General features: G+C 39.4%; 1 protein-coding gene across 1 annotated transcript in view; it reads left to right on the forward strand.

Moving 5' to 3' along the window:
* Nucleotides 1-15,200, forward strand: part of atxn7l1 (ataxin 7-like 1) — a 30,180-nt gene that overhangs the window by 1,297 nt on the left and 13,683 nt on the right. The window contains exons 3-5 of the mRNA XM_063501302.1: nt 7,241-7,345; nt 13,929-14,127; nt 14,236-14,663. Coding sequence (XP_063357372.1) covers nt 7,241-7,345; nt 13,929-14,127; nt 14,236-14,663 — 732 coding nt within the window. The remainder of the gene's footprint in view (nt 1-7,240; nt 7,346-13,928; nt 14,128-14,235; nt 14,664-15,200) is intronic.

The raw sequence follows: 15,200 nt of genomic DNA on the forward strand, positions 1-15,200 counted from the left end.
TGGAAGGTATATAATTGAAAAACTGCTAAGTGATCTATAGAGTCTTGGCAAAGCTATAGCAAATTATAGGAGCAATATTTTTTGCTTCCTGTGTCACATATTTACATGGCCTAAACCATCAACAGCAAACAACTATGCTTGAGTGTGATGGGCTATTATTCATTGTATTTGTATCTATGTGTTGGAGGTTGATGATTTCAATCAGTGACTCATAATCTGTTAAATTGGCTTAGCTTGTGTGCAGCCGTCGGTTTTGTGCATGTGAAGAGCGTTGTGGGGGTGCCCCTGAGCAGGCAGTACGTGCCTCCCTGCTACCCTCCTTAGGGACAGAGCCAAAGGGCTTCCTTCACACCTCACCATGTATAAATACCCACAGGAGCACGCGCTGCACACTAACACAGTTGAGTCATCCCTGAGAGGTTAAGCGTGCTGTAGCCCTCGTAGGAGCACACTGACGCACATGCAGAGCCGGGGAAACTCTTCTCAGTCTCACTGGTCAAATACCAAAAGCCCCCTCCCACATACACACACACACTCTATCAAACACACTCTCACATGCCTCCTCTTCCCCTCTCTCAGAGCCAGACTAGAGCGGTGTTTCCAGAATTGCTGGTCTGTTGGCAACATGACACTGAGTGCTGCTGAGAGTGATATGCAGACACACGCTCACGAGCCTCACAAGTCTCACGAGCCTCACAAACACAGGGAAACATAGCTTTAATGTTTTATTTGTAAATTTGCATCAACTACTAAGTGATTCATCATTGATTCATATATTATGTGTTAACCCACTTGACTTCATCTGCATGTGTGCACATTTCTAAATACGGAGGCCAGTTTGGCAGTGACTGATGTGTGGTGCAGGTCATTATGGTTATGTCTCTTTTGTCTCTCTTTCACTCTCTGTGTGCAGTGGAGTTAATGCCAACCAAAATCAGCTTAGTTTTATTAGTCCAGCAGCCTCTGCTGTCCTTCATCTTGAAATAGCAGTACTTTAATATTCCTATTTGTATGTTTACTACTCACTGTATTCGAAATGGGATTTGCCTAAAACGTGACATTATTATGGCAATGCTTTGGGTGACAATTTAGTGTATGTAGGTGTTCTTTGACTGTATTCATTGCTGTGAAAAATGATTGATTACACTGTATTATGATTTAGCATCTCTGTAAGCATGCTTTAACAATTATCCCTCACCAAACCTACCTGGAATGGGAACACTGTTATTTGCAGCATTCTCACCTACAGGGTGACTTATGATATTGTACAAGCTATGGTAAAATACTGTGCATTGTCTGTGGCGCTTCCTCTGATGTTTGAAACTTTTAAGTTAAGTTTGGTAAGTCACAGTTTAAGAACAGTTGTTTCCAGATGTGCTGTTGCAAGGCTCAGTGGTGTGCCATGAGTCATGTCGAAGTGTGCCGCTGGAGTTTCTGACAGCCGTGCAGGAATTTATGAATTAAGTTCATAAAACAGAAACAAAAACAAAAAACTTAAAAAAACGTTTGTACAAGAGAAACTCAGTCCAGTCACTCAGTTTCTAAACACCTGCAAAGAGGTTAATAAATGGGCGAAGGGGTCACTTGTGAAGCAAACAAAACCTACCAAGCAGTGAGACTAAAGAAATAAACTAGTACATACCCACACTACTGCATTATTTGGTCTGTTTGTCCTTTTTCACTATGGCTTTATATTTCCATTGTTTTATTTTTAGTAATAAATGTCAATAACATGAGCCTGAGAAAAAAGTATATAATGAAATGTTGGTTAAAAAGGTCTCTTTTTTTTTTTATTTACTTTAATTTTTTCTTTTTTTAATTTTTGTGGGCTAGACTGATTCTCATGCCTTAGAATCCCTTTTACCTTAAATTCATTTGTATTTTTATTTATGTAACAAACTTTTATGTATTGCTTTTTGGTATAGTCATAAACTTTACTTCAGAAGCTATCATGCTTAATGATGTATAGTAATACTGATACTGTAAACCTAACAATCAAAAATAATCAATATTTGCTGAATTGGATGTTATTGTTGTGATAGTATTACAAGGTCTTATAAGTGCATAAACACTACAAATAGGTCATTTTAGGAACGTGATGACGCCATATTGTCTGATATAGATGAGAAGTTTCAGGCCTGGGATGTACTTGTATTAAAAAGCTAGGTTGCTCAATTCTTGGTTATGTGTCTTGCAGACAAAAACCAGACAGAGAGATTTTGTGTATTATAGTAAGAGACGTCGGTAGTTAGCTGCCTGTTTTATGGCTTCATCTGAACTGGGGATGCCAGCAGGTCTCAGCCCAAGTGCAGATGGTTGAAGGAAATGGTTACTTGGTGCCAGGCACACTAAAGAGGTGCTTGGAAACTACATATTCCCTTTAAGGGAACCTTTATTTACCTTAAAAGCGCACTGGCTGTGAAACCGAGACAGGAAGTTGTTGGTTTGTGTGAAATGGTTTGATAAGGCCATAGAAGTAGGGTATATGCTAGTGGAATGGTTAAAGTTTTGCAAAAATTAATGATAGGTCCTTGGAATATTATCCTGTCATACCTGGATTGCACAGACATGATGTATGCTCAAATATGCTTGCAAATGTTAAATATTAAAAAGTCTATATTTAACCAGAAATAAAGGTTTTAATAATTTCAGAGGAAAACTGTGAAAATAAATCATTGATTAACTATAAAAAATTAACCTTGAGATTGAGATATAACCTTTAAAAAACACCATGGACTAGAAGCATCATCAAAATGAAAGTCTATAAGCACAAAAGAAATAAGTGAAAAACTTTGATTCCTCTGTTCTTAATTAGAAAATCTTAAAGTTTTAGTCTGGATGGTAAATTGTAAATACACTCTGACAACATTGATTTTCTAGTAAAACCATCAACTCTGCTCTTACATTAAACCAGACTTTTTTAATGTTCACATAATTTCGAAAGGAACGGTCTGAATTAAACTGTACCGTTAGGTAGAAGTGGCTTTCAGTAGCGTTGCAATCATAAAACGTTTAAAACTACTATTTAACCTTTCCACAGCTCATTTGTAAACACTTTTCGTGACATTATGTCTTTACAGTTTTATTGTTGGCGCCAATCAAATGTTTAACCAGTATGTTGAACTCTAAAACTTAACAAGATTTTTATCTGGGACATTTATAAAAGAGGTGAGTTTGGCTGTACGGGTGTGCGTGTGTGCAGACTAAGTTCTGCAACATTAGCTGCCTGCCAACGCTAGTCAGTTTGTTTATACTATCAGAGCTTTTGGTGCCAGAGCAATAATTATCTGGTGAGGCTGTTCACAGAACAACTTAAGCTGAATTTGTCAATCTCTCACATTGCCTCCTCTGGAATGGTAATGGTGCAAAATAGAAACGCGATCCAGAGATAAGTTAATTGATTTATCCACAGAGCAGAGTTGCTGCTTGTTACAGTTGCCTTATTACTTTGTTAGTCAACCAACCCTTCCTTAGTAACCACTTTTGTTTTGTTTTTGATTTTTTTAACTGAATATTGTGTAGGATTCTTTGCATACACTCATTTTGCAATAGTAAACTGATTAGCTTTACTGATCACTGCCCAATGATGGATCACTTCAGTTGCGCGAAACATACTCATTCACTACTGAGTGATGTTTTTGGAGACTGCTTTTTTTGGCCTGTCAGTCATTTGGCAGACTGTGGCAGTTGGCTCGAGACACACACTCACACAGACATAATTCAGACTGAAGAAATATGCACTTAGTTTGCATTTGACTTGGCAGTTGCAGAGGAAATTACTTCCTTTTTGTTGTTGTTTTCTTTTTTTAAAGTGCTCTGTTAATGTCTTTTGATGTTGCTCTATTCATTGGAATTTGCGAAATGCCAAAAAACAAAAATCGAGTCATTGTTTTACGTTGTCTTGGCAAAAGTTTCCTAATAATGAGAGAGTGTGCTCATTTCCTCTGAAAACGATCACAGGAAAGACACGAACTGCGCCGATCAACTTGTAAACAAAAAAACGGTTCACTTCAATTGCTTATATTACAGAGTTGTTCATTTTTACCTCGTATCAATGTGTTGACAGCGCTCACATTATTTAAAGGTTGCTTTTCCACACAGAACCGCAGGTCTGTTAACATACTGTGGTATCAATCAAGCAATTCTTTGAAAAAGCAAACAGTATAATTTATTTGTTGGTGAATGAAATGGAGTTCTTTGTTTGTCAAACATTAGAAGAAGAGAGTTTGAATTGTGGCCTAAATCCAAGAGCAATGGTTCGATTTGTGTGTGGGAAATATTCTCCTCTTCCAGATGAGCTTGTTCAAAGCATCTGCCGACTACTTTACTGCAACTGTTGAGCAACAGATGTGGAGCTGTTTTCCTTTGCAGTGCTCATCAGATTGAATAGACATTGCTTGGAATTTATGGTCAGTTTTATTTGCTTAATAGTACAATATCCTAGCTTTCATTCTGCTTTATCACCAAATATGCTTCCCAGTGACTATTAAGCATTTCAAGCATTAAGTGATTACTCTGAAGTAATCACTTAATGACAGCCTCAGTATGTTGTATGTTATCCTTGAAAACCTATTGAGTAATGACCTTTTATGCAAATGCACAGAGGCACCGTCAGTCACCAGAGTGACATGTTCTGCACAACAAATGACAGAATGAAAAGTCATACTCAACCCAAAAGTGACTCTAAAAATCTTTTTAGTTTTTTGGCGTCGGTAATGGAACTAAATTGTGTTTATTAGTGTCAAACAAGTTTTTAAATGAGGCATAGGCTTGGCTGACATGTTCTGTTCATTTCTGAGCATAGTATTTTTCAGTCTCAGACCTAATAGCAATAGTCATGCTTTTGTTTTGCTGTCTATTGCTGAGCAACATGAGTCTGGGCCCCGTGTAACTTTTTTCACATTTACTGGCGTTTCACCTCGGAAATAAAGACACCACATCATTTGCGAACTGACTTAACCACAAATAGATGAGCCAAACTGGAAAATTCACAAAGGTTTCGCATCAGTCAGTAATATATGTGTCCTAGATGTAATTTGCATTAATTATCTGTGGGATAAATGTTCAAGCATTGTGTGTTGGAGAGCTAAAGCAGGGTATAAATAACAATAAGAATAAATAAAAAAATATATTGGTTATCAGTATCAGGTATTCAAACATCCAGCATTGGTATCGGTATACAGTGATTATATACAATAGTGACAGGGGATTTGTGCGCTGTGTACAAAGACTTTTGCTGCTGCTAACATTTAAAATAAAGTGAGTACTGCTTCAAGCTCTAATTTTTAGGCTGCAGAGTTGAATTAATTTTTCTTATCAACTGTAGCATATAGCCTGTATCCAACAAAGACTAGCCTGGCCCATTAGTTCATCTGTAATGTGCGTTCCATGTTTGAACCACCATTAGCCCCAGCTCATTTGTCTCTTGAGGTTTTTTCTTGCTGAATTAAACATAAGCTCCTCCTTTGTGTGCAAGTCTGTGCTTAAAAGTATAGTCTTAAGCGAGCGGCAGTAGGTTCTAAACACAAACTCTACACAATGATAACTTTCACCCTGTCTCCCTGATGTGTAATAGTATCAAGTGCAATTTCCCAATATAACAAAGTATTTTATTCTTTTTTATATATAGTATTTTATTCTATCTTGTCTTATTCTATTCTATTGTTTTTTTTTCTTTTTTCCTTAATTTTTGCTGCTCTTAACTTGTACTTTCTGCCGTGACCAAAAAATTTATCACGTGTGGGACTTTGTCTTTATCTTATCTGGCATGATTCTGAAACCAAACAAGTGCAAACGGGTTAAAGGAAGCACAGGCCTGCTAGAGGCCTGTGGTTAACATAGCCTGTATGTGTCATTTGGTAGTAACAAAGTTCACCAGAGACTCTTTAAGCAAAAATGCATGTATATGTTTAAAATAATAATATAATTGCAACATCCAGGGCGAGGAAGAATGTGACACTAGCCAGCAATGAAACCCACTTGCACCACCCGCACATAACATATAGTGTATAATGTGGTCTTCCGTGACCTTAAATAACCTTGTCTTTTATACATCTCTCTCTCACACACACACACACACACACACACACACACACACACACACACTGACTCTGATATGTATTAAGCATGACATCCTGTCTGTGCTTTTCTAGAAACTTGCTAGCAATTTAAGATCATGACGACACTCACTGTCAGACACCCCCACTTTTAAAATATATATATATATATATGTGTGTGTGTATATATATATATATATATATATATATATATATATATATATTTTTTTTTTTTTTTTAATTTATTTTTTTTTTCCTTTGCAACCTTATACAAACACACACATGCACATACATACATCCAACCTCTGCTGAGTGATTCTGGCTTAAGCCCCTTGCTAATAAAAAGCTCTGATTTCTGACAGCGGAGCTTGTTTAGGTACAGAAAGATTAGCTTCTCAAAGCTTAGCCAGAAGAGATAATAGATGTTTTCCATTGGACATATATGGGGGAGAGGGGTTCTCAATATTTAATTTAATCTTCAACTTTCCCTGAGTGGGTGGGGTGTAACCTACGGTGTTTTGTTCTAGCTAGTGTGTTTGAAGGTCTGTCTGTGTAGTAATTAGAAAAGACACTAATTATCCATGTGCCTGTGGTAGATTGTTGGTTTTGGTAGTAAAAAAAAAAAGATGATTAGTATTTGGTCCGAAGATGCATATTTTAAAGCCTCATATAGTATTGAAGTCTAAAGATGATATTAAACACAGTGCCACTAAATGTGTACATAAAAATTTGACATTTAATTAATCAAACTAGGGTTTTTTTCCTAACAAATAAAATAAAATGTAAAGATTTGTTCCTTTTTGTTTTGTGGCTTTTGAAATTGTGATTTCTTTTTTTCTTTTTTTACTATTTAATATAAATTGTAAAGGTATTCCCATTATTAGCCAATAGTCATGATGACTGACCTGTAGAAGGCATGAGGCTTCTACTCTTTCCATTGGTTTGGAATGTGCCAGGCAATGGGAGGTTTGATCTGTTAAGATGAAGCCGATGACAAGTGATTGTTCAGCTCAAGTGTCTCTAAATATCCTGCGTGTAACAATCCCGACTTTATCTTTGTTATTTTTATATACATCCCTGTTCTGCCAAAATATGTCATATTCATTTGCTGTCTTTGTGTCTGTTCCCTCGGCCTGCTTCTGTCATTCTATAATTGTGGCACCTACTCTTCCTGTCTCTTTCAGAGATGCTTGTCTACAGCCACTTCCCAGCACTGGAGGATTTTTCTCTTGTTGTCTGCCATGTCTGCAGTAAGGTGGTCACTCCTCAGGGCATTCTCACACACTATGGTAAGCCACACACATACACAAACCCCTTAAGGCAGACTACACGCACATAAAACTTCAGGGCATAATCATACACTTGACTAAGTTGCACGCACACGCTTGGGAGTATGGTGTTGTCCCACAAGAAGCCCGAAACAAACGTATGCATACATGGACACGCACACAGAGAAGTTTAGATCAATAAGTAAATTCTGTGAATCCCTGCAAGGCACTTTCAAACATGACCTCCCTGCTACTTTCCCTCTGTGCAAATAGACATCATACAGTTTTGCCCTCTAACACTCAGCAGATGGATCAAAGCTATGATACACTAAATTATTTACAGAAACTGGGTATATGCATTTTTATCTAAAACAATAGGCACATGCACAAAAGATTTAATGGACATCTCCACTGTTAAAACAATAGTACTTCAAGACTACATGAGGCTCAAAAATACCTCCACATCTTACATGAAGTGAGTGTCTGGATCCAGACCATGATGCATACATCATATGTATCATAGCAACATGATGTATATATACGGTGCTAAGCTGCATATGCTTCTTGCACAGGCAGGCTTACCATCAATTAAGGACATGCGACCATAGCATGTGGTCGCTATGGAGACTGCAGCCCAATGAGAGTAGCTCACAAAGTTGCTCAGTTGTTGTTGTTATATTTATTAAATAAGATAGATAGATAGAACTTTATTAATCCCCCGGGTAGGTTCCTCCGGGAAATTCAGTTTCCAGTAGCAGAACACCGACAGGAATTTGCATAGTAAACTAACTGTTGAAACTAACATATTGAAAATAATTGTTAGTCTTTTTTTTTTTTTTTTTTTTAAACATTCTTGTTTGTTCAGACCTCATTGGCCCCTCACACTGTCCAACTACCTCTTGTTTGTTTTTGATTGTGGCTCTACTGAGCTCGCTCACATCTGCCCATGAGCTGCTGCTTCCTTCTAGCCTGAGCTTTCTGTTTGTGCGGAAAGTGGGGGGGCATGGTCACGCTTAATATATACACACATACACTAACACACTTATTTCTTCCTGTGAGTAAAGAGGCCTGTGAAGTTTCATGCACACACATTCTCACTTTCTGTTTCTCAGCAGAAAGAGGTCAGTGGTATTGTGAGACACACATGCACACACTCTCTCACAGACTCCTGGCAAGCCAGTGTTGTTTTGTCCCTGCTCCTGCCCCCTGCAGGCCCCCTCCTCTCTCTCATTGGCAGCATTTCTACTTGCTGACACACACACGGTCGGGTGACAACAGGTCTGAAGCACACTCATGCACACACACAAAAACACAACACACAGTCGGGAGTGGGAATCTCCTGAGAGCTCCCCTATAAAACAAAGTGATCCTCCAGGCCACAATACCATAATAGTCAGGCACCAAGCAGACCAGCAGGGCAGTTCACATACTGACTAGTTGGAGACTCTGGTTTTTGAGGAATTCAGTGTGGATTTCATCATGTACTTTTATTTTTAGTTTTGCAGTGACCTGTAAGTCTTCCAGTCCAGTTACTGTAGTTAAGTCACTTGCTGCATACCTAAATAAGCTTTATATACACAACTGCTGTGTGTCATGGCGTGAAAAATCCTCTTCCTGACCTCTGTTGAGTAGATTGCCTCTAGGAGCTCACGCTGTCAGGATATTCTTATGATATTTTATGCATTTCCTCCCATTGTTGTAGATCCTAATCATGTCACTGCAGTATCCTCACAAGCACAGTGCCATTGTTCCCTGCCGGGGATTCTGCTTTAAATGTTTTGACCCTGTAGTAGTATCTTTTTTAGTCATCGCAGTTGCCTTGTATTTGATTTTGTGTGTATCCATCGTGGGATTAACTTTCATGCTTGACCTGTATATCAAAACGGCACTAAGGCCTTACATAAACTGAAATGCATGCATGTGCACACATACACACTCATGCACAGAGAACGAGGAGGGGATTGGCTGCCTCAGGGGTCAGTGGCTCCTAGTTATACATGCCCAGTTTGCTGCTCATTTCTGATGTGTTTGAAGAGATAACTTAAAGTTAGAACACGCACTGAATGCATTTTAATATATGCAGAGTCTTGTGTGCTAAAAGGTTAACATATACTTTCTTTTATACATCAGAGGCTTGCTCTATTTAGTGGATTTGTTTATTTAAATCTCCTTAGAGTAAAGCAAGCATGTATATTCTTAGCATAAGTGGCCCAGTGGGATATCAGCTAAATCCCTTACTCTGGCAGTGTTAGCAGCATGTTCGCTCCAGTGAGTTTGTAAAGACAAAAATGTGCAAGGAAACAGTATTTAATGCTTGTGAGTGAATCTTAAAGCTTTTTATAACCAGATCACGATGTTCATATGAACCTTTCCCAATGAAAAAAGTATGAATTCATAACTTTAGTCTTATAATCTTATAAGTGTTATCTCTACAGTGTCTGTGGGCAATGGACGATATTTTGGCAACGACGCTTGATTATCTTTGATCGCGTGCCGATAAAAGTGCACGTGGACAGCAAAAAAGAAACACATGGGTGGGAAAATAATGGCGTTATCTGATTGTTTATCTGCATTCATAGTTTGGCTTTAAGCAATAACCTCCACTTGGAACAGGAAGTAAGTCTGGGCTAGATTATTTGTTGTCTCTGGTATGCCCTGCCAGTAATGCCACTATCATTAGCTGATTGATGCCTATATTATGGTAATTATAGTTGGTATAGTGTTTCAAACAGCATTTAATTTGCACCTCTGAGTCTTGAAAAGCATTCGAAACTACAAAATGCAAGAGTCACAACTACTTTTAGTAACAAATGAGCTGTGCTTTTGAAGCCACGTCCCTAAATAAATCAGGTCTCCACAGTATGTTCAGATATTTCTTTTAATTCTCATTTCCTACCGTTTCCTCTCTTCACTCTTCTGAGCGTCTGTATTCTAACCTTGCTCCTGCTTGTGCCCTGCTGTGTGTGCTTGTGTGTGTCTGAGTGAGTTGAGTGCATGATGAAAAGGTTCATGTTGTTTCTGTTGGTTGCTTTACTCGCTTTCCAACTTTTCTCTGTAGTGGTGAATTAATTGAGCAACAGATCACAACGCAGATCACAACCATTTCTACCTTTAACAAGTGTTTTGGCTGCTTCTGTGTTTGACGTTGTTGTTGTTAAAATGTGTATTCTCGGGCTGTGGCGCACATGTTATTTGGCTGATGTTGGAAAGTTTTGCCCTTAACCACAGAATTTCTGTTGAGTTTCGTTCACGCCACAGTTGTGGTATTGCTATTGTGGCTTGGCTGTATGCAAGCTGTTAGCTGAGGTATGGGCCAATTAAAATGCCAACTGATAGTGTACATCTGAGGAAGTGTCTTCACATTTAAATTTTTTTTTTTTGTCTGCACTTTAGAGAAGAGAAGGACATGACTTTGATATATTTTTAACTTCATCTCAGATGCTAACAGAGACTTTTCTCAATAGTGAAGAGTTTTTCTATATACATATCTGTAGATACAGAAAGTGATACCCCCCCATAGCTGAAGGGCCTGTTAGTGAGCAATTGGCTTACCTCTTAATGCAAGAGAGAAGTGGCTCCCAATTTTTTTTTTATATTTACAGAATAAAAAATGTACATGAGTGTCTAACTGGCTGCAATACTTAGTGTAGCAGTTAAGGTACTTTAATGCTGCTTGGCTACAATAAGAAGTAGAAGTTTAAAGTATAAAATAAACTTAAAAAATATCCAATGAGACAAGTAGTGCAACATTATGATAGCTAACTTAAATCATTCTTTGAAAATCAGTAGTGCAATCTAAGCTTTGGAACTGCAGAAAATCATGCTCCATTTTTCTCTTCCTGTTAAACACAGAGGATGTGGCTGTCTCATTTGTAAAAGCTTCTGTTTGTAATGTCAGGAGTCAATGTGAGAAGGGGCTTGGTGTGTCTGTCCAGGAGGCAGATAAACTGCAGGACTGGTTTAAATTTTTAATCTAGAGGTAAAACTTGGCACATGTTAAATATAGAAAAACACTTGTTTACCCACACTTGATCGAAAAAATGTTCAGCTGTGGCATGGCTTCAGTCTATTTTTGTTGTTGTCGTTGTTGTTTCGTTGATTTTTTTCAGACTCTGTTTAGGGTTAAGATCAGCATCGACAATAAGAAATCTTTCCATCACTTGCTGTGACACTCCGTCTTTCTCACTGCTCTTTTCTTGTGTATTACTATGACAACCCATAACTTTGAGCTGCTGTTACCACTCTCTGACGCAATATAACTTTGTATCCATCATGCTTACTGCTTGTGATTGTGATATGTTTGAAACCATGCAAGTTCAGCCTCTGGTAGATGGTTTCTGGTAGATGAAATAGTTTAAAAATATCCTTTAAAAAAAAAAAGGAAGTGTTTCTTCAGTATGTCAGTCTGTCCGTATTCCTGGGAACTTCTTCAGTAGTGGTATTTTTGGAAACATGCTCTGTATACATCCATAATGCCTTTTTTAAATTCACTGTTTATCCCAAACAACTTGCTCTTTTTAAAATTCCAAGTCCAATGCCTTTGACTCCAACACACTCTGAGAATCTTCATCTGTATTTCAGATTTTTCTCATGCCATTCCTCTCTCTACTTCTATTCCCTGCTCCTCTGTCAGTGTAAACAAACCCAGCTGAGCTCTGAGAACTTGTGCTTCCTCATCATCAGCTGGCTCCTCCCACAGGATGAGTCAAGAGCCTATCAGCAGCCGTTGGGGCTCTCTGCATTGCCATAACAACCAGCAGGCTGAGAGCGTAGTAGGGAGGGTGCCCTTGTGGTTGAGTGGCTTAGTGACCTTGCCTGGGCACTCGCCCATGTATTGTACGGTAAATTAGTGTTATTAACTCCCAACTGACTCCTTACTCCCTGGATGAGTTCTGATATATAAGATATAAGATATATATCTGAGGCTGTTCTGGGGGGAAAAAGTTGATCATTATGTCACATACAGCTATAAAAGATTTTAAAAGTCCTGCAACATTTTGTTAAGAATTATTTTTTAAGTTCTATATCAGGTTATTTTGTTGTCTTATCATAAGCAAAAGCTATTTGTATAATAAAGCAAATAAAGTATAGTATACACATTGTATAAACCAGTTGAATCGCAGAGTATTGGGGGTGTCTGGCTTGGCTGAATAATCACAAGAAATCTGATATCATATTTCTTCAGATTTTTTTACCTTTTTCATTCCTGGGAAAATAATAAAATGCCTAAATCAGACAATAACCCTGAATTAGATACAATTTTTCCCCATCTATTTCTGCAGCGCAGCCTCATCAAACCTTACAGTGGAGTTAACTACTTAATGTAATGTAAAATAATGAGAGATTTAATGTGCAAAGTTTGCACTGTTGTAGGTGCATACTTTTGAATGTGTCGCTGGACTTTGATCCTACTACTCTGAAGACAGCTGCCTCTGTGGAGGTCTGCCTCCACTGGCTTATTTACACACCTGCCACACGCACACACACACCCACACATGCAAATTATGCTCTCACAAAGTAATCATAATATATTTCGTGGATGCCTGACTTTTGAAAACTTTATATTTGCCTCCACATCCGTGCCTCTGCACAGTAGTCTGTTTGCAAATGCGTATGAACAGGTGTAGTTTCAGCTGTTTAACAATGCTAGTGTTCATTTTTGATAAGCAGAAGGTAATGAGTCAAGTTACAGTAAAGCCCGCCAGTGATAGTGTCATCCCAAAATTAACATCAGCTTTTCTCCAGCTTATCTGTGAGCTAAGTCTTGCAGATGTTGGTTAGGTTTAGTTAGCTCACTTGTAGAAGTGACGTGCCTTAAGGGAAACAGAAAAAGAGGATGGCATTCCACCTAATTTGCATACTCTATTAGCTATCCAAAGCACCGTTTTACTGTTTCTGTCTTTTCCCTGCCTCGTTTCTCAGTGCTCACGATATATTCAATCCTCTGTTTTCATTCAGGTAGCTGGGGTATAGTTTCCCTGTGAGACAGACACAGAGACAGTCCTGGACCACACACCCCCACTCCCCCACCCACCCTGATCCCACAAAGACATGCATAGCAAAAACCGTAAGTGTCAGCTCCTCTCCTCTCCGCCATGTTTCCTCCCTGCTGCTTTGTGATTTACTCCCGTCTATGTTTCCTTCTGTGTTCTCAGCACCTTACTTTTTTCCAACTTGTGTATTCTGATCAGATCTGGGTCAAAAATATTGTAATTGTTGGCTCTTGTGGTGTGGTGGGGTGGGGGGTCAGGGGTCATCACGAAAAGGACACTTCAGATGGTCTCAGGCATACTGCTAATTAGAGAAAAGCATCCTTAGTTGATTTGAAATTTCTTTTTGTGGAGAAGTTCAGCCACAGATTTGCTCTCCCCTGTGTTACAACATAGCCATCTGGCAACTAAGCAGGGTAGAGTTGGTTTAAAAAGACTCGGTGCTAATTGAAGGCAAATCACATCCAAAGTTACCACTAGCAGTGCATGCTCTTGCTGGTCTGTTTTGATTGTTATAATGTGTTTATGATTATTTTTATTATTCATATTTTTGGCATGCATGAATAAGAGCTTTTTTTTCTTTCTTTCTTTCTTTTGGGCTTGATCTGTTTTAGAGAAGCAGCACAGCTCCCCAGTCCCCTCCAGGAGTCCTTTTTTGGCCATGAAGCCCAAAGCATCCACAGTGCCTCCCGCTGTAGCTCCCAGTCCTGGGGAGACACTGGCGTTCAGGATACCTAAAGATTACCCTCACTCCCGCTTCAGCAAGGCTCCACTTGCTGTGTACCCACCCAAGGGGGCGCGGAACAAGACCTGGTGCGTGCACAATGTGGTAACATTGTTACTAAGTCCGATAAAATCCCACATTTTATTCATTAATTGCAAAAAAAAGTTGTCTGCAACTCTCTTCCCACTATTCTCCAGCGTGTCGCTGCCAGTCGTAAGCCTGGAGAAGATGCCCTGTCTAAGCCGAGGCGACTCAGCGACACACGTGCGCCTCACCTCTTCCTCTTCCTCCCCTTCCTCGCATAAGCCTTCATCCCTCACTACCCAGGCCTCCCAGCGATCGAGCGAAAAGCTCACAAATGGTCGTGGCAGCAGCGGACCATCCACGCCGCGATCCATCACGCCTCCATCCTCTCTAGATAAGCGGCCCAGTCCAGCTCGCTCCCCGCTGGACAGAAGGGCGGCGTCAACGCCGTCTCCCTCCCCACTGGATCGGAAATCCTCCCTGTCGCCCTCGCCTTCTCACCGAGCTGTTGCTCTCCCAGCTTTGCCATCAGTGTCGCCGTTGGAGAAGAAGCAACAGAATGGGACTAAGACTCCCTCCAGGAGTCACAAAAGACTTTCAGGTCAGCACTTTCTTTCTTTCTTTTTTTTCTTTTTCTAGGAAGGGGGGGGGGGGGGGGGATCCAGCAGAGAAGTCTTACTGCATGTGTATTTTACTGTGACATATTGAGTCATTTTCCTTCCTGCCTTTTTTATGGTTGATTTAGGATTTCAGTCCATCAGCCTGCAGCTCAAGAAACTGATTCTTGACGCTTCAGACGATTGACATTCCTGTGCTGCAAGAGTTACATAATTCAGCCTTTGCTCATTTAATTCCTTCTACTGAGCTTTACATTAGAATTCCTACATTACCGCACACTTGCACCCAGATAAGCTTGTGCACTTTTCCTCAGTATTCTTTTGACAGCTTCCAGCCTGAGTGTTTAGCGGCACACTGGTCAGCAGCGTGTGAAACTGTGAGCTTCGGAATTGGTCAGACACCTCCCTACGTTTAATGGATTTCTCTCTCCTTTTTTTTTTCCTTTCTTGTTATTCACTGCTTGCCTGCCTATCTCAGCTTTTTTTACTAATTCTCACTCCCAAACTTTTTTCCTTTCATA

This window comes from Pelmatolapia mariae, linkage group LG17, assembly GCF_036321145.2.
Source record: "Pelmatolapia mariae isolate MD_Pm_ZW linkage group LG17, Pm_UMD_F_2, whole genome shotgun sequence".
NCBI classification, from domain to species: domain Eukaryota; kingdom Metazoa; phylum Chordata; class Actinopteri; order Cichliformes; family Cichlidae; genus Pelmatolapia; species Pelmatolapia mariae.